The sequence below is a fragment of the Pristiophorus japonicus genome, chromosome 15 (genome assembly GCF_044704955.1).
Source record: "Pristiophorus japonicus isolate sPriJap1 chromosome 15, sPriJap1.hap1, whole genome shotgun sequence".
NCBI classification, from domain to species: Eukaryota; Metazoa; Chordata; class Chondrichthyes; family Pristiophoridae; genus Pristiophorus; species Pristiophorus japonicus.
In genome coordinates this window covers 35,034,569-35,059,333 of record NC_091991.1, presented here as the reverse complement: position 1 = coordinate 35,059,333, position 24,765 = coordinate 35,034,569, and the positions used below count along the sequence as shown (strand labels likewise).

The 24,765-nt window shown below is 47.5% G+C and overlaps 1 protein-coding gene across 1 annotated transcript in view; it reads left to right on the top strand.

The window, feature by feature from the left end:
* Positions 1-2,300: 2,300 nt before the first annotated feature.
* Positions 2,301-24,765, top strand: part of mdm1 (Mdm1 nuclear protein) — a 73,601-nt gene continuing 51,136 nt past the window's right edge. Inside the window, exon 1 of the mRNA XM_070900299.1 lies at positions 2,301-2,561. Coding sequence (XP_070756400.1) covers positions 2,544-2,561 — 18 coding nt within the window. The 5' untranslated portion in view covers positions 2,301-2,543. The remainder of the gene's footprint in view (positions 2,562-24,765) is intronic.

Below are 24,765 nucleotides of genomic sequence, written 5' to 3'. Positions count from 1 at the left end.
CTTGGATACTCAACCAGAAAACACCAGGATTGGTTTGATGAAAATGATCAGGAGATTCAAGAACTAATGGATCGTAAGCGCAGAGCATTTCAGAGCCTCAAGCAACAACCCAACTCGGGAGCTGCAAGCAACGTTACAGACGGCTCAAGGCTGAGATCCAACAAAAAACCCGGGACCTAAAGAACAGGTGGTGGATGGAGAAAGCATAGGAGATGCAACAACTGGCCGACAGTCATGATATGCGAGGATTCTTCATTGCAGTCAAGGCCATCTATGATCCAAACTCCCAAGGCCCCACCCCACTCCTGGCCAAGAATAGGGAAACACTCATCAAGGACACCGAGGCTGTCGGGGCCCGCTCGAAGGAGCACCTTGAAGATCTCCTCAATTGAGACTGACCTTTGACTCGAATGTTCTCTGCTCCATCCTGCAGCATGCGACCCGCCACCACCTCAGTAAAACCCCAACGCTGCACGAGGTAGGCAAAGCCATAAAACAGCTCAAGAATAACAAGGCTACAGGTGCTGATGGAATTCCTGCTGAGGCGCTAAAGTATGGTGGAGAGGCGCTGTTGGCGCAGATACATGACCTCATCTCTCTCATTTAGAGGGAGGAGAGCATGCCGAAAGATCTCAGAGATGCAGTGAGCGTGACCATCTTTAAAAAGGGGACAAGTCCGACTGGCTACTACAGGGAAATCTCCCTGCTGTCAGCCACTGGGAAGGTTGTCGCTAGAGTTCTCAACCGTCTTCTACCTTTGGCCGAGGAGCTCCTCCCGGAAGCACAGTGCGGATTTTGTCCCCTATGAGGCACAACGGACATGATCTTTGCAGCGCGACAGCTGCAGGAAAATGGAGGGAGCAGCGCCAGCCCTTATACATGGCCTTTTTCGATCTTACAAAGACCTTTGACACTGTCAACCATGAGGGCTTATGGAGCATCTCCTTCGTTCTTGATGCCCCCAGAAGTTTGTCAACATCCTTCGCCTGCTCCACAACGACATGCAGGCTGTGATCCTAACCAGCGGTTCCATTACAGACCCAATCCACGTCCAGACCGGGATCAAACAGGGCTGCGTCATCGCTGCAACTCTCTTCTCAATCTTCCTCGCTGCCATGCTCCACCTCACAATCAACAAGCTCCCCGCTGGAGTGGAACTAAACTACAGAACCAGTGGGAAGCTGTTTAATCTATGACGCCTCCAGGCGAGGTCCAAGATCACCCCAACCTCTGTCGTTGAGCTGCAGTACGTGGACGATGCCTGCGTCTGCGCATATTCTGAGGCTGAACTCCAGGATATAGTCGATGTGTTTACCGAGGCATATGAAAGCATGGGCCTTGCCCTTAACGTCCATAAGACAAAGGTCCTCCACCAGCCTGTCCTCGCTGCACAGCACTGCTCCCCCCCCCCAGTCATCAAGATTCACGGCACGGCCCTCGATAACGTGGACCACTTCCCACACCTCGGGAGCCTCTTATCAACAAAGGCAGACATTGATGCGGAGATTCAACATCACCTTTGGCCGCCTAAGGAAAAGAATGTTCAAAGACCAGGCCCTTAAATCTACCACCAAGCTCATGGTCTACAGGGCTGTTGTAATACCCGCCCTCCTGTATGGCTCAGAGGCATGGATGTTGTACAGAAGACACCTCAAGTCGCTGGAGATATATCACCAATGATGCCTCCGCAAGATCCTGCAAATTTCCTGGGAGGACAAGCGCACCAACATCAGTGTCCTCACCCAGGCTAACATCCCCAGCATTGAAGCATTGACTACACTTGATCAACATCACTGGGCAGGCCACATAGTTTGCATGCCAGACACAAGACTCCCTAAGCAATTGCTCTATGCGGAGCTCCTTCATGGCAAACGAGCTAAAGGTGAGCAGTGGAAATGTTACAAGGACACCCTCAAAGCCTCCCTGGTAAAGTGCGACATCACCACTGACACCTGGGAGTCCCTGGCCGAAGACCGCCCGAGGTGGAGAAAGTGCATCCGGGAGCCCGTTGAGCTCTTTGAATCTCAATGCCGCGAGCGTGAAGAGGTCAGGCGCAGGCAGCGGAAGGAGTGTGCGACAAATCAGTCCCACCCCCCCCCCTTCCCCCGACGAATGTCTGCCCCACCTGTGACAGAGTTTGTGACTCTCGTATTGGACTGTTCAGCCACCAAAAGACTTACTTTAGGAGTGGAAGCGATGCCTATGATGATGATGATGATGTATGAATCCCAGTGCAAACCCTCCCCTCCCCGAGAAAGTCTGTGGGCAAGCGCAAGTGTAACATTCGCTGCTGAGAGCAAAATTCGGCCAGTTTAATGAGTCTTGTGGTGGCGGCGGCAGCGGTCCCTTTAAAAGCCAGGCTCTTGGACAGCCGGTCGTTGATTGGTTGAAAGTGGGGCCCGCTCTCAGTGCGCCTGCGCGTGTCGAAGGACCCTGCTCATTCCCCAAGGAAACGGCGAGAGAAGCAAACACAGAAAGTAGTGAGATCGGTGGGACAGAGCCATCAAAGCACAGACACATCCCGGGCAGCGGCAGCAGGCAAAATGCCCGTGCTCCTCAAGGTGAGATCTCTGCTCTTTGATTTTAAACAACCAGGTTTTAATAAGGCGCCCAGACAATCTGGCGGGGGGTGGTCCCGCGGCCGTGCCAGCCTCCAGGCCCGACGCTGGCTTTTCATTGACAGGTGATTTATTGCAGGTACAAGGAATAATCCCGACGGAGCGCAGCTTCCAAATCCTCTTGTATTTCATTATTGTGTTACTGCACTGCCGCAGTGTTTATTCGTCTACCAACACACGTTGTTGTTTTGCAAAAATGCCTGAAACGAGCAACACAACTTGGTTGTTATTGAGCATTAACGCAGCAACTCTGCCAAAGGTTTGCAGACCCAATTCCAATTGTTTAAACAGGTGGTAGAAACCCCCAGATATTTTGGAAGGGATTTCAGACATCAGACAGTAACTGTGGGGGAAAAAAAAGGAAAATCCAGTTTTCAGTCCCTTGTTCTAAAGAAAAACACACCCTATAATCCTGCAGAAACCATGCCTCTGTAGATCAGTATGATTATAGCTTTCCAGGATTATGTAAGGAGCCCCAGCAGGGAGTCAACGCTAAGTACGTTACTGTCGCAAATAATGGGCCTAAAATTCCGGTGGGAGGCTTCCTTCGGGCGAACGCCTCCAACCTGAAATTTTTTAACGAAAATACGTGGTGGTCCCGGAGACGCCTTCGATCCCGGTCGGAGGTCTTAATTCCATGCGCACTTTACATGGAGATGGGTTCGCTGTACGTAGGAAAATGATTCACGTGGGGCTGGACCACCAATCACTACAGTATTCTCATTGATAATACTGCAAACTCCGTTTTTACAAGTTCCCATTACTATCAATGAAAATAACCCCCTAAAACAAGAAACACAACATAAGAAATTAAAAAAAAAAACACCTCACATATTTAATATTAATTGAAATTTAAGTTAATTAAATGTTTTAGAAAAAAAAATATTTGAGGGAATTTTTTTTAATGAGTTTTAACATGGTTTTAAATAAACTTACCTTAATGGACAGGGATTTTACTATAAAATTATATATTTAAATTTAATTTTTATATTTTAAAACTCTTGCGCTTGTAAAAGTAGGCTATGTGCCTGCTTTTACCAGGCGTAAGAGTTTGAAGGACATTCGCTGGGCATGAGTTGGGGAAGTAGCCCAATCTCACCCGCGCGACTGACCTTCTCCTGGGTATATGGAGGATCTGTCAAGAGAAATCTTGACAGATCGGAAAAGCTGGTTTTCGGCACATGCACATCGCACCCTGGAAACCGGCTTTTATGAGGCCTTGCCGGGTCCGTGCGCACTTCGTACGGACACAGTGAGGCTGGAATTTTAACCCCAATACCTAAATATACACACACACACCATCTGGCTGTACTTCTGGTCGAATGGCTATTTTAAATGACTAGTTTGAATTTGACAATGTCTCAAAGGTGATTGATAACACAGATTACACAATTCACATCTAAATTATAGTTTAACTTGCCATTGCACCGTATACAGTGGATGAGCCAGTTATACTGGGCTGAATGTGGAGAGAGCATCAGATTTAAATAATATTTATTACTGACGTCTTTAAAGACAAATATAGCCCCATAAATGTTATGTTCCTATCCTAAACTTGAGATCAAGATTATGAATGGATCAGGATGTTTTTGCACTACAGATTAAAATGGCAATTGGCATTTTAAAAACAAATTCATCAGAGCACGATTTACAACTTGGCTTAGTGGTAGCACTGTAGACACTTGAATCAAAAAGCTGTAGGTTCAAACCCCACTCCAGGACTTGGAACACATAGGCCCTGAATTTGCCTTTGAAATTGACTGCAAGTTCGGGATTCATTATAGGCAGTCCCTCGAAATCGAGGAAGACTTGCTTCCACTCTGAAGTGAGTTCTTAGGTGACTGAAAGTCCAAACGGGAATTACAGTCTCTGTTATAGGTGGAACAGACAGTCATTGAAGGAAAGGATGGATGGGGAGTCTGGTTTGCCGCACGCTACTTCAGTTGCTTGCGCTTGCTTTCTGCATGCTCTCGGCATCGAGACTTGAGGTGCTCAGCGCTCTCACGGATGATCTTCCTTCACTTAGGGTGGCCTTTGGCCAAGGACTCCCAGGTGTCAGTGGGGGTGTTGCATTTTATCAAGGAGGCTTTGAGGGTGTTCTTGAAAAGTTTCCTCTGCCCATTTGGGGCTCGCTTGCCGTGTAGAAGTTCCGAGTAGAGCGGTTGCTTTGGGAGTCTTGTGTCAGGCATGTGAATAATGTGGCCCGCCCAATGGAGCTGGTCGAGTGTGGTCAGTGCTTCGATGCTGGGGATGTTGGCCTGATCGAGGACACCAACGTTGGCGCGTCTGACCTTGCATGGGTTTTGCAGGATCTTGCAGAGACATCGTTGGTGGTATTTCTCCAGCAATTCGAGGTGTCTACTGTATATGGTCCACGTCTCTGAGCCACGCAGGAGGGCGGGTATCACTACAGTCCTGTAGACCATAAGCTTGGTGCCAGATTTGAGGGCCTGATCTTCAAACACTCTCTTCCTCAGGCGGCCGAAGGCTGCACTGGAGGCGGTGTTGAACCTCGTCGTCGATGTCTGTCCTTGCTGATACTAGGCTCCCGAGGTATGGAAAGTGGTCCTCCTTGTCCAGGATTACGCACGCACTGAATCACAAATTTGCAATCTGTCAAGTTTTGACTGCTCATAGGCATGGTGCACATTTCACCTCCTCATTCAAATCAATGAGCTGGCGAAAAGTTGGGGTAATTGCCCACCTACTGCGTATTGATCACCCTGAAAATGTTTGTCTGGTGCAAACAGATGCAGGAGGACCATCTTGTAACCATTCCCATTTTCATCTTTGCAGGCCAAGAAGTCACGTAATCGCCGTGAGCAGGTGCGGACAGGCCGTGGTCCGCCTCAGGCACTGCCACTCACTGATATTGAAGAACGAGTGGCAGGCCTCATCGGCGTCACTGGTCGGGCAACTGTCACTGGTCGGGCAACTACCACTGGGGCCGCTGAGCCCAGTTTGGAAACTGAGGGTAAGTCCCTGGGCTGGGTTGGGGCAATGTCATACAGTGTCTCTGGACTAGATGTAATAGCGCATGCGGCGGTCCTTCAAATAAGCCTGTGCTGTGCGAACTTCCTCATGTCACCCTGTCCCTTTCCCTGCTGCTAACCACTTGTCTTATGCATTCTACTTCCAGATGACCAGCCACAGGTACAGCATCCCTCAAGGCAACACTCCATGTCAGGCCATTGTATGGAGGAGGAGGAGGAAGAGGAGGAAGAAGAAGAGGAGGAGGATACCGATCAGTCGTCTCCGGCGCAGCTGCAATCCACCCCTGTTTTACCACCGACACTCACCTCGTTTGAGGACGACGACGTGATTTTCTCGGGTTTTGACAACTCCGAGCTGCCTGGGACTGATGGCGTGCAGCAACGCAGTTCTATTGTCGAATCCCAAATGCCATCTGTCCGGAGGGCGAGTCGGCAAAGTCGGTCTGCTGACAGACAGGCAGACGTGGAACTGGACATGGTGGGAATGTCCAGGGAGAGCATCCAGGTCAGTCGTCAGCTTCTTGATGTCTTGGGTACGATTCGCACGAGCATCGAGAGTCTCACAGCAACCATTACGGAGATAGGGTCGCAGATTGTTGGTGCAAGCCGTGAAAACTGCGAGGCCATCAAAGCCCACACGAGGCTCATGGAGTCCATAAACCCTCCCGCTATACTCTCTGCGTTGCCCACTGTCACACCCAAACCAAAACTACCTGTGACTGGTGACGCTGATGAAGAGGCTCGTCAGTCAGAAGCCGGGCCTTCCACGACACAAGCTGGTCCAGTGTGTCCACAGGCGGTGTCTCCATTGTCTCTCCCCCCGACACAGCAGCACTCTGACAATGTTGCTGCACGCCATCTTGGTACCACTTGGGTTAGGAGCTGCAGGCAAGTGAGGGTGGCAAGGGGTAGGGGGTCAAAAGCCGGTGGTAAAAAATAGTGGGGCAGAGGTTGCTGCATTATGTTGTTGATGCTGGATGCATCCTATGTTTTATGTTGGATTATTATTTTCTGGATTATGTTGTTAATGTTGTTGAATGATCACACTGCTTGATGCAGCTAAGTTACGTTATTTTATTAAAGTTTCACAATTAAGTTGAAAAAGTTTACAATGTTTAATTTTTCATTAAACTTTCACAAATAAGTTGATAAAAGTTTACAATATTTAATAAATTTGTTCACCTTAACCATTCCTGTGTATTGTCTCATTTGCAGAATAAGAGGGGGAATAGTCAACATGGTGGGATAGAGTGACCAGGCAACGGTCAAACATGCCATTCATCTTCAAGCAAAGCATTCAGTCATGAGCTGCTGACGTGAGGCTTTTGCAGCGGCGAAAGCTCCAGAAGCCGTTCCCTGTGGTGGTGCTGTTGGTGGTGGCATGGGTTCCTCGCCAGGATCCTCTTCCATGTCTTCCTCCTCCTCCCCGCCCCCCACCCCCCCTCTCCTGAGGTGGTTCTGCAATCCCCATTGGCAATTCCTAGCCCCTCATGATGGCTAAGTTGTGTAGCATGCAGCACACCACAATGAACTCAACGACCTGCTGAGGGGGGTATTGTAGGCAGCCTCCAGAGTGGTCCAGGCATCAGAAGCGATGCTTGAGCACTCCAATTGCCTGTTTGACGATGTTACATGTGGCTGCATGGCTCTCATTATAGCGATGCTTGGCTTCTGTTCCGGAGGGGGGTAATGAGCCAGGTGGCGAAGCCATAACCTTTGTCCCTGAGCATCCACCTCGGGCCTTGTGGTTGACGCTGGAACATGTGTGAGATACTGCTCTCACGCAAGATGAAAGCATTATGGATGCTCCCTGGATATTGGACATTGACTGCCATGATGCGCTGAGTATGATCGCAGATGATCTGTACGTTCATGGAATGGATTCCTTTTCAGTTTCGGTAAACCTCTGGATTCGCCAAAGGTGCTCGCAGGGCGATGTGCGTACAGTCCAGGGCACCCTGAACCTTGCAAAACCAGCAAATTGTTCCAAACCTACAGCCCTCCCATTTTGGATCTCCCTGGCCAGTGGGAAGTTTATGAAGTCCATCCTGCGTGCATATAGTGCAGTAGTCACCTGGCAAATGCAGCAATGTTTAGCATGATGCGAGATGGAGCATATGTCCCCCACTGATGCTTGAAAGGAGCTGAAGGCATAGAAGGCAAGTGCCACAGTCACCTTCACCTCGACTGGCTGTGCAGTCCTGTTGGCACTGGTAGGCTGTAGGTGTGCCTGTATGAGCTGGCATATCTCTGTGACCAGTATTTTCGGAAGCGCAGCCTTCTAATGCACTGTGCCTCAGAGAGCTGCAGGTATGTGCAATGTTCCCTGTAAACTTGTGGAGGGGGTAAGGCCTCCCCATTCATCTGGGACCTCTGATTACATTGAAAATGATCATCAAAAAGCCTTCAAGCTTGATGCCGTATGAATGTAGCTCCCAGGATTACTGGCTCCCGAAAGAGCATGGCCCCCATATCTCTTTAAATGTCCTTTAAAACAAACTAGAAACTCACATAAAACTTCACAATCAAAAGTAAGCAGTTATGCAGCCTTCTTCTCCCAATCCTTTTAAGCACTCAAGTCCGACTTTCTCCTCCGTTTTCAAGATGACGCCGTTAGCGCCGGGTGCGTCCTGGATCCGACTTTTTTCTTGGCAGGTTCTCAGGCAGACTCTAAATCAGGCAACATGCTCGAAAGTTCCGCCCGGGGCGCTAACACAGTGATGCATGGCGATTTATGTCATAAAAATGGTGGAGGGCGCGAAGTTATAGCACGCCGCAAACCCATTGGTTTTATGCCCGGGCGTAAATCATGTGCGTCTCACTTTGCGCACCCCAAAAAAATCATTTTTGCACATCGCCATGGCGAAAATGAGCCAAAGATCCAAACTGTAGTGTTCAAATTTGCCATGTGACCAGTGTTGAGACTTTATTGCTGTGTAGTTTTTGTTTTTGGTTCTTTCAGGAACTTTATTTGTTGAGACTTGCCGAATATAAGGACACCACACCTTTTCAGGAATAAAAGGCCTAAAATATAGGCCCCCAAACAGGAGTTGGGGTCCAAATTAAAAAGCAGAACCTCAAAGGTAATAATATCTGGATTGTTACCTGAGCCGTGCGCCAATGGGTATAGGGATAAGCAGATTAGAAAGTTAAATTGTGGCTCAAAGAGTGGTGTGGGAGGTGATAGGGGTTTTGCTTCATGGGGCTCTGGCACCAGTACTGGGGAAAGAGGGAGCTGTTCCGTTGGGATGGGCTCCACGTGAACCAGGTGAGAAGGAGTGTCCTGGTGAATTGAATAATTAGGGCAATAGATAGGGCTTTAAAGGAATGAAGATGGAGTGGGATTCAGGAAAGAGTAAATTTTAAAAGCAACGAGAGAAATGTTGAGGCTATCGAGCAGAGCAGAGTTTTGGATAAACATAAGCAAAGCGGGTCAGGAAGGGACAGAGAGAATAACAAAGGCAATAGGGCATTACTGACTAAGGTGACATCATGGAAAAATGGCAAAAAGCTAAAGGCACTATAACTGCGTGAAGCATTCACAACAAAATAGATGAATTAATAGCGGAGATAGAAATTAATAGGTTTGATCTAATAGCTATTAGGGAGACTTGGTTACAAAATGACCAAGGTTAGGAACTAAATATTCCAGGATACATAACTTTTAGAAGACGAAATGGAAAAGGAGGAGGGGTAGCTCTGCTAATAAAGGATGGGATAAAGACAGTAGAGAGAAAAGATCTTAGCTTAGAAAATCAAGAAGTAGATTCAGTTTGGGTGTAGCTAAGAAACAGCAAGGGGCAGAAAACATTGGTGGGAGTTGTTTATAGGCCACCAAACAGTAGTGGTAATGAAGGGCACAGTATAAATCAGGAAATTAGAGGTGCATGTAACAGGTAATACAATAATCATGGGGGACTTTAATCTACACATAGAAGCGGCAAACCAAATTTGCAGTAATAAAATATGAAACAAATTCATGGAATGTATACAAGATGGTTTTCTAGATCAATATGTTGAGGAACCAACTAGAGAACAGGCTATTTTAGATCTAGTATTGTGCAATGAGAAAGGGTTAATTAATAACCTTGTAGTAAAGGGGCCTTTAGGGAAGAGTGACCATAATATGATAGAATTTTACAATGGCCCTGAAAACCGTACGGAATACGTACGGACCCGGCGAGGCCTTGCGCGCAATGTGCATGTGCCAAAGAACAGCTGTTCCGTCTGTCATATCTCTTGACAGATCTACCGCATCCCCGGGAGAAGGACATCCGCGCGGGTGAGATTGGGCTATTTGCCCATTTCTTGTCCAGCGGGTAATTATAGACCGGTTAGCCTGACATCAGTAGTAGGGAAAATGTTGGAATCAATCATTAAGCATGAAATAGCAGCCCATTTGGAAAGCAGTGACAGGATCGGACCGAGTCAGCATGGATTTATGAAAGGGAAATCATGCTTGACGAATCTTCTGGAATTTTTTGAGGATGTAACTAGTACAGTGGACAAGGGAGAACCAGTGAATGTGGTGTATTTGGACTTTCAAAAGGCTTTTGACAAGGTCCCGCACAAGAGATTGGTGAACAAAATCAAAGTGCATGGTATTGGGGGTAATGTACTGACGTGGATAGAGAACTGGTTGCAGAGAGTCGGGATAAACGGGTCCTTTTCAGAATGGCAGGCAGTTACTAGTGGGGTGCCTCAGGGCTCAGTGCTGGGACCCCAGCTATTTACCATATACATTAATGATTTGGATGAAGGAATAGAGTGTAATATCTCCAAGTTTGCGGATGACACTAAACTGGGTGGCGGTGTGAGCTGTGAGGAGGACGCTAAGAGGCTGCAGGGTGACTTGGACAGATTAGGTGAGTGGGCAAATACATGGCAGATGCAGTATAATGTGGATAAATGTGAGGTTATCCACTTTGGGGGCAAAAACACGAAGACAGAATATTATCTGAATGGCGGCAGACTCGAAAAAGGGGAGGTGCAACGAGACCTGGGTGTCATGGTTCATCAGTCACTGAAAGTGGGCACGCAGGTACAGCAGGCAGTGAAGAAGGCAAATGGTATGTTGGCCTTCATAGCTAGGGGATTTGAATATAGGAGCATGGAAGGCTTACTGCAGTTGTACAGGGCCTTAGTGAGGCCTCACCTGGAATATTGTGCTCAGTTTTGGTCTCCTAATCTGAGGAAGGACATTCTTGCTATTGAGGGAGTGCAGCGAAGGTTCACCAGACTGATTCCAGGGATGGCTGGGCTGCCATATGAGGAGAGACTGGATCAACTCGGCCTTTATTCACTGGCGTTTAGAAGGATGAGAGGGGATCTCATAGAAACATATAAGATTCTGATGGGACTGGACAGGTTAGATGCGGGAAAAATGTTCTCGATGTTGGGGAAGTCCAGAACCAGGGGATATAGTCTTAGGATAAGGGGTAGGCCATTTAGGACTGAGGTGAGAAACATCTTCACTCAGAGAGTTGTTGACATGTGGAATTCCCTGCCGCAGAGAGTTGTTGATGCCAGTTCATTGGATATATTCAAGAGAGAGTTAGATATGGCCCTTACGGTCAAGGGGATCAAGGGGTATGGAGAGAAAGCAGGAAAGGGGTACTGAATGAATGATCAGCCATGATCTTATTGAATGGTGGTGAGGAGCTGAATGGCCTACTCCTGCACCTATTTTCTATGTTTCTATGTTTTCGGGATTCGCTCAGCTGCAGCCATTTTCCAGAGAAACATGGAGAGTTTGCTGAAATCTGTTCCGCGCACCGTTTTGTTTCAAGACGACATCCTGATAACTGGTCGTGCCACCATCGAACATCTACACAACCTGGAAGAGGTTCTAAGTCGCTTAGACAGAGTGGGACTCAGGCTGAAATGCTCCTAGTGTGTTTTCCTGGCGCCAGAAGTCGAATTTTTGGGGAGAAAGTTTGCAGCAGATGGCATTAGGCCCACGGACTCAAAGACAGATGCCATCAAGAATGTACCCAGACCACAGAATGTAGCGGAGCTGCCTTTGTTCCTGGGACTCCTCAACTATTTCGGTAACTTTCTACCTGGGTTGAGCACATTGTTAGATCCTTTGCACATGTTGCTACGTAAGGGTGACCACTGGGTTTGGGGCAAATCTCCAGACACAGCAGGTTCCTGGCCTTCTCAAAGGCTATATTCAAATAAGTTACTTGTACACTATGACCCATGTAAATGTTTAATGCTAGCCTGTGACGCCTCATCATATGGGGTTGGCTGTGTGTTACAGCAAGCCAATGTATCGGGCAACCTCCAACCAGTTGCATACACGTGTAGACGTCTGTCTAAGGCTGAGAAAGCCTATAGTATGGTCGAGAAAGAGGCGTTAGGTTGTGTATATGGGGTTAAGAAAATACACCAATATCTATTTGGACTTCGGTTTGAAACTGACCACAAGCTGCTCATTTCGCTGTTTTCAGAGAGCAAAAATAAATACCAATGTTTCGTTCCTCATCCAAAGATGGGCACTAACATTATCCGCTTATGACTATGTTATCCGCCACAGACCAGGCACTAAAAACTGCTGATGCTCTCAGCCGGCTACCATTACCCACCACTGGGGTTGAAATGGTACAGGCCGCAGACTTGCTACTGGTCATGAATGCTTTTGAGAGCGAGGGGTCACCTGTCACAGCTCGCCAGATCAGGACCTGGACCAGCCAGGATTCTGTGCTATAATTAGTAAAGAGTTGTGTCCTAAATGGGAACTGATCGGCCGTTCCCGGGGAAATGCAAGATGAAATTAAGTCGTTTCACTGACGCAAAGATGAAATGTCCATCCAGTCAGATTGTCTCTTATGGGATAAGCACATGATTTTGCCAAAAAAAGGCAGGGAAACATTTATATGTGACTGACACAGTACCCACCCAGGCATTGTCATCATGAAAGCAATTGCCAGGTCGCATGTTTGGTGGCCCGGCATTGACTCGGCCTTGGAGTCATGCATGCATCAGTGCAACACTTGCTTGCAACTGAGCAATGCACCAAGGGAGATTTCACTGAGTCTGTAGTCATGGCCCTCCAAACCGTGGTCCAGGATCCACGTAGATTTTGCCCGCTCCTTTCTAGGAAAGATGTTTTGGTAGTTGTGGACGTTTATTCCAAATGGATTGAATGCGTAATCATGTCATCCAGCACGTCCACAGCCACCATTAAAAGCCTCCGGGCCATGTTCGCCACCCATGACTTGCCCGACGTCCTTGTCAGCGACAATGGACCATGTTTCACCAGCTCGGAATTCAACGAGTTTATGACCCGCAATGGCATCAAGCATGTCAGGTCTGCTCTGTTTAAGCCCGCGTCTAATGGTCAAGTTGAGCGGGCAGTCCAAACCATCAAGCAGGGCATGAAACAAATGACGGACGGCTCCCTGCAGACCCGCTTGTCTCGCATTCTGCTCAGTTACTGGACGTGACCCCACTTTGTCACCGGGGTTTCCCTGGCAGAATTGTTAATGAAGAGAGCCCTCAAAAGGAGGCTCTCCCTAGTCCACCCGGATCTTAATGATCACTTGGAAACCCGGAAACACCGGCAGAACATGTACCACGATCGCGTGGCTGTTTCACGCGACATTGATAACGACCCTGAATTACCGTCATGGTCCCAAGTGAGATGCTGGCACTGTTTTGGCCAAGAAAGGTGTCATGTATGTAACCAACAATGTAACACCACTGTATTATTGTATACTCTCAACCTAAATGCACACCTTAACCACAAGGGGTGAACTTGTGGGAGACACTCCTTACCTGATCACACAGGTATAAAAAGGGAGGTCATGATCTTTGGAGTCCTGTGAATAAAGAGTTACGGTCACAGAGTGACGTCCCCAGAATGTGCCTCGTGTGGTTTCATGCTGTAGAGTAAGGACTTTACATTGGTGACGAGAAACGGGAATTCACGGCCCACGAGAATGGCCACCGGTAGTACAGAAGAACGGTACTGTGTTGGGGAAGACTGGGACGATTTTGTTGAGAGGCTTCAGCAAAGCTTCGTTATGAAAGAATGGCTGGGGGATGCAGTGGCCGACAAGCGAAGGGCTCATCTTTTGACCAGCTGCGGATCAAAGACTTATGCGCTCATGAAGGACTTACTAGCACCCGAAAAGCCGGTGGACAAAACCTTTGAAGGACTTAGCAAATTGATTGGGGAGCATCTCAAACCGGCGAGTAGCATACAAATGGCCCGACACAGATTCTACACCCACCAACGTCGTGAAGGACAGAGCATACCGGACTTCGTAGCGGACCTCTGGCGTTTGGCCAGCCTCTATGTTCACAGACGCCTGCAGGGGGGAGATGCTAAGGGACTTCTTTATCGAGGGTGTTGGTCATGCGGGAATTTTCCGCAAATTAATTGAGATCAAGGATTTGACCTTGGAAGCAGCGGCGTTGATGGGTCAAACTTTCATGGCGGGGGAGAAAGAGACGAAAATAATATACGCGCGCAATTCTGCCTCTAACGCGGCGATGGATCAGGGAGTCAACATCATCAATGTGACTCAGAGCCCCGCAGGCAGGCAGGGGCAGTCCGAGACGCCCCAGGCAGCAATAGACCCCAGAGTAGGACTTCAACAGAGGCAATGGCAGGCGGAACGGACATTCACGCCATCACAGTGGACAATGCGGCCCGGGGTGGGGCCATTGACACCCACTAATAGGGTACTTAAGAACAGTCAAAGGGACAGTCAGCGTGGAATGCCTGGCCATAGTCCCTTTGTTCCCAACAATGGAAACTTTAACTCATGCTGGAGGTGTGGTGGAAAACACTCAGCTAGATCTTGCAGGTTTCAACAGTTTGTCTGCAGGAACTGCAATCGCAGTGGGCACTTAGCTCGAATGTGCAGGAAGTCTGCTACCAGACTAATATGAGGCGGATGGACCAGAAGAGGGTCCTCTGAGGCAGGATGACGTTTGGGGCAAATCGATGGACGGCGAGGTTCAGCGGGTCCATGTGATGACTATTCACAGTTCATACACCAGAACGCCACCAATGATGATGAGGGTTTTATTAAACGGTATCCCTGTACACATGGAGCTGGACACTGGGCCAGCCAGTCACTCATGGGTGTTCAGCAATTTGAGAAGCTATGGCCACTTAAAGCCAGTAGACTCAAATTAGCAGGTATTGAGACACAATTACGGACTTACACTAAAGAAATCATTCCGGTACCGGCTAGGCAGTGCAACGTTGTCTGTCACACACAATGGATTAGTGAATCGGCTGCCGCTCTGGATTGTCCCGAGCGATGGTCCCGTACTGTTGGGGAGGAGCTGGTTAGCCGAGATGAACTGGAAATGGGGGGATGTTCACGCAATGTCATCTGTGGAGCGAAGTTCGTGCTCACAAGTCCTACAACAATTCAATTCACTATTCCAACCTGGCGTCGGGACTTTCAAAGGCACTAAAGTAGTAATACACATCACCCCGGGTGCCAGGCCAGTGCACCACAAAGCCAGAGAGGTGCCGTATGTGATGCGGGAAAAGATCTAGAGTGAATTGGACCAGCTGTTGAGAGAGGGCATCATCTCGCCTGTTGAATTCAGCAACTGGGCGAGCCCCATTGTTGCCGTCCTAAAAACAGATGGCTCTGTCAGGATCTGTGGCGAATACAAGGCCACCATCAATCGGGTCTCCCTACAAGATCAATACCCGCTCCAGAGAGCGGAGGACCTCTTTGGCAGGCAGCAAGCTGTTCACCAAGTTGGATCTCACTTCAGCCTATATGACCCAGGAACTGGCCAATGAATCTAAACTACTGACCACCATCACCACACACAAGGGACTGTTCATTTATAACAGGTGCCCGTTTGGCATTCGATCAATGGCTGCGATTTTGCAATGAAACATGGAAAGCCTGCTTAAAACCATTTCTGGAATGAACGTATTCCAGGACGACATCCTCATCACGGGTTGAGACACCGAGGAACACCTCCACAACCTGGAGGAGGTGCTACGCTGACTGGAACGGGTAGGCCTGCGACTCAAGAAGTCTAAATGTGTGTTCTTAGCTCCTGAGGTTGAGTTTCTGGGCAGGAGGGTTGCTGCAGATGGAACTTGGCCCACCGAATCCAAAACAGAGGCGATTCGACGAGCACCCAGGCCCTGCAACACATCGGAGTTGCGTTCATTCCTGGGACTGTTGAACTATTTCGGGAACTTTCTGCCGAACTTGAGCACATTGTTGGAGCCGCTACACGTGCTCCTGCATAAGGGTTGCGATTGGTTTTGGGGGGACTGTCAGGAACGGGCTTTTGATCGGGCGTGAAACCTACTTTGTTCAAACAAGTTGTTGACCCTGTATGACCCCTGTAAAAAATTGGTTTTGACATGTGATGCATCGTCCTATGGGGTTGGGTGCGTGTTGCAGCAGGGCAATGCTGAGGGTCAACTACAACCTGTGGCTTATGCCTCCAGGTTGCTCTCTCAAGCAGAACGGGGATATGGGATGGTCGAGAAGGAAGCGCTTGCATGTGTCTATGGTGTAAAAAAAAAATACATCAGTACCTCTTTGGTAGGAAGTTTGAATTAGAGGCGGACCACAAGCCATTAACATCCCTGTTGTTCGACAGCAAGGCTATCAATGCCAACGCATCAGCTCGCATACAGCAATGGGCTGTCACTCTGGCTGCTTATGACTACTCCATCCGGCACCGGCCCAGCACTGATAATTGCGCTGATGCGCTCAGCAGGCTTTCACTGGCCACCACTGAGGGGGCAGCGGAGCAAAGTGCCAAGATGATCATGGCTGTCAATGCCTTTGACAGCGCAGGCTCCCCCATCACAGCCCGCCAGATCAAAATCTGGACAAACAGGGATCCCCTCCTATCCCTGATTGAGAAATATGTCCTGACTGGGGATTGGGCGCCCGCACACGGAGGTCAGACCGTTCCACAGACGGATGTATGAGCTCTCCATCCAAGCCGACTGCCTACTATGGGGCAGCCGGATAGTTAAGCCCCAGAAGGGCAGGGAGGCATTCATCAGGGAACTCTACAGCGAGCACCCAGGCATTGTGCTGATGAAGGCCATTGCCCGGTCACACGTTTGGTGGCCTGGAATTGATTCAGACCTGGAACACTGTGTTCGCAGGTGCACGATGTGTGCCCAGCTGGGTAATGCCCCCAGGGAGGCCCCGCTCAGCCCGTGGCCCTGGCCCACCAGGCCATGGTCACGCATTCATGTTGACTACGCGGGCCCGATCATGGGTAAGCTGTTCCTTATTGTGGTAGATGCGTACTTGAAATAGATAGTTGTTTTTTTATTTCAAAATATACTTTATTCATATAAAAATTTGTATAGTACATTCAAAAGCAGTTCAGTACATTTAGCTGCGGTCACACTACATTTGGGTGCTGACGGCAGTTCCGTTCGATACATTTCCTTGCTTTTCAGTTCAAGTACAATTCAGTACAATACGGGATACATTGTAGTACATTCAACAAATTACATTACATGTGTCACTATACAGTACACGGAATGGGTGACGCTACATTTACACTTCCTTTCCAACGTGCATCACGAAACAGACCTTGCATTGTACATGGCACTACATAGGTGTTTACAGATCATGGTGCTCCATGTACACAAATAGATCGAGTGCATCATTCTGAATTCGTGTACGTCATCCACCACCGTGGAAAGCCTACGTGCGATCTTTGCAACCCATGGCTTGCCGGACATCCTGGTTAGTGATAATGGCCCATGTTTCACAAGCTACGAATTCCGAGAGTTTATGTCGGGCAATGGCATAAATCACGTCAGGACTGCGCTGTTCAAGCCGGCCTCCAATGGTGAGGCGGAACGTGCGGTCCAAATCATTAAGCAAGGTATGCTCAGGATTCAAGGACCCTCCCTACAATGCCGCCTATTGCATCTCCTGCTGGCCTATAGGTCCCGCTCGCAGAGCTACTAATGAAACGGACACTCAAAACTCGGTTGTCCCTCATTCACCCAGTCCTGACCAACATAGTTGAGGGCAAGCGCAAGTCACAAAATGAGTACCATGACCGTAATTCGAGGGGGAGATGTATAGAAATAAATGATCCTGTATTCGTCCTCAATCACGCCATGGGGCCCAAATGGCTTGAGGGCACTGTAATTGACAAAGAGGGGAATAGGGTCATCGTGGTAAAACTCAACAATGCTCAATTATGCCGTAAGCATCTGGACCAAGTAAAAAAAAAAGGTTCAGCATCGACACGGAGGAACCTGAAGAAGACAATGAGATGGAGCTCACAACACCGCCAGTGAACGAGCAACAAGAGCAATCAGAAGAATGAACAGTCCCTGTGGTCAGCCCGGACAGGCCAGAATCACCACAGGTGACAGACACTCACGTCAATGTCCAACAACCAGAGCCCCAACTGCGGCGCTCCATGAGGGAGGGTAGACCGCCTGAAAGACTAAACCTATGATCCCAAAAAGACTTTGGGGGGGGGGGGGAGTTGCTGTCATGTATGTAACCACAATGTAATATCACTGTATTACTCTATACCATCAACCTAGATGCACACCTTGACCACAAGGGGTGAACTTGGAGACACTCCTTACCTGATCACACAGGTATAAAAAGGGAGGTCCCACGCAGGGTCATTGTCTTTGGAGTCCTGTGAATAAAGAGTTAAGGTCACACAGTGACCTTGTCCCCAGAATGTGCCTCGTGTGGTTTCATGCTGTAGAGTAAGGACTTTACAGAAGGGAATAGGGTGTTTATAATCAAACTGTTAGATGGCCAAACATGCAGAAAGCATTTAGATCAGACCAAATTGCGATTTACCAGGAACGACTTGAAGAGATCATCACCATCGACGATCCACCAACACACACCCAACCAGCAATCGACCTCACTGTCAATCACGAGGATGAACCCACCTTTCCTGACAGTCCGGTCAGACCAGCCGCGGTGCAGTGCAGCAATGGTCCGACCAACTCACACACGCCAATGTTTGAACTTAGACGATCAACCAGGGAGCAAAGGGCTCCGGATCGCCTTAACTTGTAAATAACTTGTACCAAAGAATTTGGGGGGGGGAGTGATGTTATGTATATAACTATGTAATACTTGCCACCAGAGGGCACGACTGTTGGGATTCCTAATGGTCACCTGCACACACGTGCAGGGCGAGTATAAAAGGTTGGCTGCCATGTTGTTTAGGCTGTCTGGAGTTGTAATAAAGAAGACTAAGGTCACATTAAGTTTAGCTCACAGTACTCAGTCTCGTGGAGCTCTATACACAACAGAAACAAGCAGGAAAAAAGGGTAAAAAAAACAAACTGAAAGGCTCTTTGTCTAAATGCACGTAGCATTCGTAACAAAATAGATGAGTTGACAACACAAATAGATACAAATGGGTATGATCAGATAGCCATTGCAGAGACATGGTTGCAGGGTGACCAGGACTGGTAACTAAATGTGAGGTACTTGAAAATCTTGAAGGACAGACCGAAAGGAAAAGGAGGTGGGGTAGGTCTGTTGATAAAGGATGGAATCACTGCAAGTTCGAAACAATATTGGCTCAAATGATCAGGATGTTGAAACAGTTTGGGTGGAGATAAGGAATAATAAGGGGAAAAAGTCATTGGTGGCCGTAGTCTATAGGACCCCTAATAGTAGCAACTCTGTTGGTCGGCGTATAAACCAGGAAATAGTGGGGGCTTGTAAAAAGGGAACAGCAATAATCATGGGTGATTTTAACTTCCATATTGATTGGCAAATCACATTGGTTTGGATAGCCTTGAGGAAGAGTTCATAGAGTACATAAGGGACGGGTTCCTTGAGCAGTATGTAACGGAACCAACCAGGGGACAGGCTATCTTGGATCTGGTCTTATGTAATGTGACAGGACTAATAAACAATCTCCTAGTAAAGAATCCCCTTGGAATGAGTGATCATAGGATGGTTGAGTTTCAAATTCAGATGGAGGGTGAGAAAGTTGGATCTCAAACCAGCGCACTAAGCTTAAATAAAGGAGGCTACAATGGTATGAGGGCAGAGTTGGCTAACGTGGACTGGGAAAATAGAGTAAAGTTTAATACGGTTGATGAACAGTGGTGTACTTTTAAGGAGATATTTCACAACTCAAGAAAAATATATTCCAGTGAGGAGAAAAGGGTGTAAAAGAAAAGATAGCCATCCATGGCTAACTAAAGAAATAAAGGACAGTATCGAATTTTAAATCAAGGGCATACAAAGTGGCCAAAACTAGTGCAGGGACAGAAGATTGGGAAGCTTTTAAAAGCCAGCAAAGAATGACTAAAAAAAATGATTAAGGAAGGGAAGATAGACTATGAAAGTAAACTAGCACGAAATATAAAAACAGTTAGCAAGAGTTTCTACAGGTATATAAAAAGGAAAAGAATGGCTAAAGTAAATGTTGGTCCCGTAGAGGATGAGACCGGGGAATTAGTAATGGGGAACATGGAGATGGCAGAAACTCTGAACAAATAATTTGTATCAGGCTTTACGGTAGAGGACACTAAAAATATCCCAATAGTGGATAGTCAAGGGGCTATAGCGGGGAGGAACTTAACACAATCACAATCACTAAGGAGGTGCTACTCAGTCAGACAATGGGACTAAAGGTGGATAAATCCCCTGGACCTGATGGCTTGCATCCTAGGGTCTTAAGAGTAGCAGCGGGGATAGTGGATGCAGTGGTTGTAATTTACCAAAATTCCCTGGATTCTGAGGAGGTCCCAGCAGATTGGAAAACTGCAAATGTAATGCCCCTATTTAAAAAAGGAGGCAGACAAAAAGCAGGAAACTATAAACCAGTTAGCCTAACATCTGTGGTTGGGAAAATGTTGGAATCCATTATTAAAGAAGCAGTAGCAGGACATTTGGAAAAGCATAATTCAGTCAGGCAGAGTCAGCATGGATTTATGAAAGGGAATTCAAATTTGACAAATTTGCTGGAATTCTTTGAGGATGTAACGAACAGGGTGGATAAAGGGGAACCAGTGGATGTGGCGTATTTGGACTTCCAGAAGGCATTTGACAAGGTACCATATAAAAGGTTACTGCACAAGATAAAAGTTTATGGGGTTGGATGTAATATATTAGCATGGATAGAGAATTGGCTAACTAAGCTGCGTGGCAGTGTGAGCTGTGAGGAGGATGCTAAGAGGCTACAGGGTAACTTGGACAGGTAAGGTGAGTGGGCAAATACATGGCAGATGCGGTATAATGTAGATAAATGTGAAGTTATCCACTTTGGTGGTAAAAACAGGAGGGCTGATTATCATCTGAATGGTGACAGATTGGTAAAGTGGCATACAGGTGCAGCAGGCGGTGAAGAAGGCAAATGGCATGTCGGCCTTCATAGCGAGAGGATTCGAGTATAGGAGCAGGGAGGTCTTACTACAGTTGTATAGGGCCTTGGTAAAGCCACACCTTGAATATTGTGTACAGTTTTGGTCTCCTAATCTGAGGAAGGACTTTCTTGCTATTGAGAAAATGCGGCGAAGGTTCACCAGACTGATTCCAGGATGACAGGACTGACATATGAAGAAAGACTGGATCGACTAGGCTTGTATGCAATGGAATTTAGAAGAATGAGAGGGGATCTCATAGAAACATAAAATTCTGACGGGATTGGCAGGAAGAATGTTCCCGATGTTGGGGAAGTCCAGAACCAGGGGTCACAGTCTAAGGATAAGGGGTAAGCCATTTAGGACCGAGACGAGGAGAAACTTCTTCACTCAGAGAGTTGTGGGCATGTGGAATTTTCTATCACAGAAAGTTGTTGGGGCCAGTTCATTAGATATATTCAAAAGGGAGTTAGATGTGGCCCTCACGGCTAAAGGGATCAAGGGGTATGGAGAGAAAGCAGGAATGGAGTACTGAAACGCATGATCAGCCATGATCATATTGAATGGTGGTGCAGGCTCAAAGGGCCGAATGGCCTACTCCTGCACCTATTTTCTATGTTTCTATGTAACAGAAAACAGAAAGTCAGGGTAAATGGTTCATTCTCGGTTTGGCAATCAGTAACTCGTGGGGTGCCGCAGGGATTAGTGCTGGGATCCCAACTATTTACAATCTATATTAATGACTTGGAAGAAGGGACTGAGTGTAACATAGCCAGGTTTGCTGTCAAATACAAAGATGGGGGAAAAGCAATGTGTGAGGAGGACACACAAAATCTGCAAAAGGGCATAGACAGGCTAAGCGAGTGGGCAAAAATTTGGCAGGTGGAGTATAATGTTCGAAAGTGTGAGGTTATGCACTTTGGCAGGAAAAAAATCAAAGAGCAAGTTATTATTTAAACGGAGAAAAATTGCAAAGTGCTGCAGTACTGCAGGACCTGGGGGTCCTGGTGCATGAAGCACAAAAGGATAGTATGCAGGTACAACAAGTGATCAGGAAGGCCAATGGTAATTGGCCTTTATCGCAAAGGGGATGGAATATAAAAGCAGGGAAGTCTTGCTACAGTTATACAGAGTATTTGAATAAATGGATTCTGACTGAATACATATAAATTTTATAATTTAGTGTCCCTGGTTTAGAGCTTTGTGTGACGAGAGCAAAGATCGAGAGAGTGAGAGAGAGTGACGGGTATCTTTGATGAAAACCCTGTTTTCAGATTAAATCAATGGTCTGTGATCAATTGCAGTTTACATAAATCAAGAACATACTTTTCACATTGTAAATAGACCTTGATCAATAAATAATTAGTAACAGGTTCATAGCCAAATCATGTAATTTTGGAAAAGAGTTTAATTCAGTTAATTTGTTAGTACACTGAGCAGCTTTTACTTTAGTTTCCAAGTGTTGGCAATGGTGAACAGAAAATGTAATTCTGCTATGTACATAGTCTTATCACCGTAACCACAGGCAACACAAAATGGATAATCTTTTCCCAGCAGGTAAGTCCTTGTGCATGAAACACAAAAAGTTAGCATGCAACTAAAGGTACAGCAACTAATCAGTAAGGCAAATGGAATGTTGGCCTTTATTGCAAGGGGGATAGAGTATAAAAGCAGAGAAGTCCTGCTACAACTATACACGGTATTGATGAGGCCACACCTAGAGTACTGTGTACAGTTTTGGTCTCCGTATTTAAGGAAGGATATACTTGCATTGGAGGCTGTTCAGAGAAGGTTTACTAGGTTGATTCCGGAGATGAGAGAGATTGACTTATGGAGATAGGTTGACTACTTTCCAGGGAGCATCCATGATGCGCATATCTTGCGTGAGAGCACTGTGTCTGACCTATTGAAGTCTGAGCCACAAGGTAAATGCTGGATGCTGGGGCACTAGGGGTATGGCCTCGTCACCTGGCCCTGCGGAACCCTCAGACAGAAGCCGAGCATCGATATAATAAGAGCCATATAGCCACACGTAATATTATCTAAAAGACAATTGGAGTCCTGAAGCAGAGCTTGCGATGCTTGGACCACTCGCGAGGCAGGCTGCAATACCACTCTGAGTAGGTCACTCAGTTCACAATGGTGTGCTGCATTTAGCAATCATGCGGGGACAAAAATTGCCACAAGGGACTACGGGACCACCTGAGGAGAGAGTGCAGGAGACGGAGGAGGAGGAAGAGGAAAATGGGGGGGGAGGAGGAGCTTCCAGATGAACCCATGTCACAACCACCTGCCCCCTCCCCCCCCGCCCCCCAACACCACAGGGAAGGCACGCGGAGCCTATGCCACTGCAAAATTGTTACGGCAACAGCTCATAAAGAACACTTTGCTTGAATGTGGAGAGCTGCATTTTGGGACCCCAAAAGTTTGACACTGTACAGGAGTGCTTAAATTCAATTGAAACGTTTATGTAAAAATGTAAAAAATATACAAAATTGTAAAACTTGGTAAAACTTATAACTATAACTTTGAACAAGTGTAACAACTGTAACAACTTAAATAAAATTTAAAAAAAATCAAACTTCAACTATTTTAAATGAACAATGAACACTTGACTACAACAAAGCACCCTTACTGTCCTCGACCTCGACTGCATCCTCCACTACCCTTTGGACTCACGCCCCCACCCCTTTCTTATTCCTGCCCTTCCCTTTCCCAGTGCCGCTGAGCCCAGATCTCCCCGTGGTGGTACCAAGCCGGTGTGCAGCAGTGCACCCCGAGTGCTGTTGCTGTCATTTGGGGTCAGGCATTGCAGGCGCAATGAATGGGGCCTCAGGAGAAGCTTGTGATCAGGAAGGCACGGCTTCAGGGCTGGAAGCTGCTGACAGCTCCCCACCCTCAGATGCTGTCGACCCGACTACTATGGCACGGGATGATTCCATGCCACATCCCGATCCCGTTGATTGCCGCATGGCGTCAGCAGTTTGCTCCATCGCAGTGATCAGACGCAACATATCCTTTGACTGTCATTCTGATAGCGCTGCGGTGTTTCCTGCTATCGTAGCCATGGTCTTGAGCAGCTTTTGACCTATGTCGACATTGGCCTGTGACAGATGCACCATTTCTTGATATGCGCCTATCTGTCTTGCAGCAATGGACCTTTTCTGCACCAACCTCCGTCGGTGCGGCAAAGGTGTTGCAACGCTGGAGGTACATTGTTGAGCACCGCTGGGTCCTGCAGAAGCAGGAGGTGGCATGGGGGAATCCCATGAATATAGAGTCAGTGGTGGAGGATGTTCCAGCTGGCCCACATGGAACTGATGTATCCTCCTCCATCTCCACCCCTACCTCCACTGGCTCCAGGATCAGCTGCTCTTCCTCTTCATCATCTCTGGCAGGGGTGAAGTCAGGAGAGGGCTGGATGATGCCAGAGGTGGAGGCAGTGGGTCTGTCGTCTGGTCTCTCTGCGGAGGTCTGGTCTGAATCCTCAGAGTCTTGAAGTACAAAACAACATTTAAAAATGCTTGGCACCAGGGGAGGGGTCAGGGTTACATGAGTACATGAGTACAATGACGTAGCACAGTCTTACTTAAATGTCCACCACTGCTTCATTACTGCATTACATATCGCAGACAAACAATACATATATACATATGCATTGCGTTACATGCCACCAACATTGCAGTATATCACATGAGCCCAATATTACAGTGCAATAAACTTACATAACACAAGGCCAAGATTACAGTTACATTACATGACAGCAACACAGACCAGGGATTATATTGAACTGACCATCCTGTGTGGG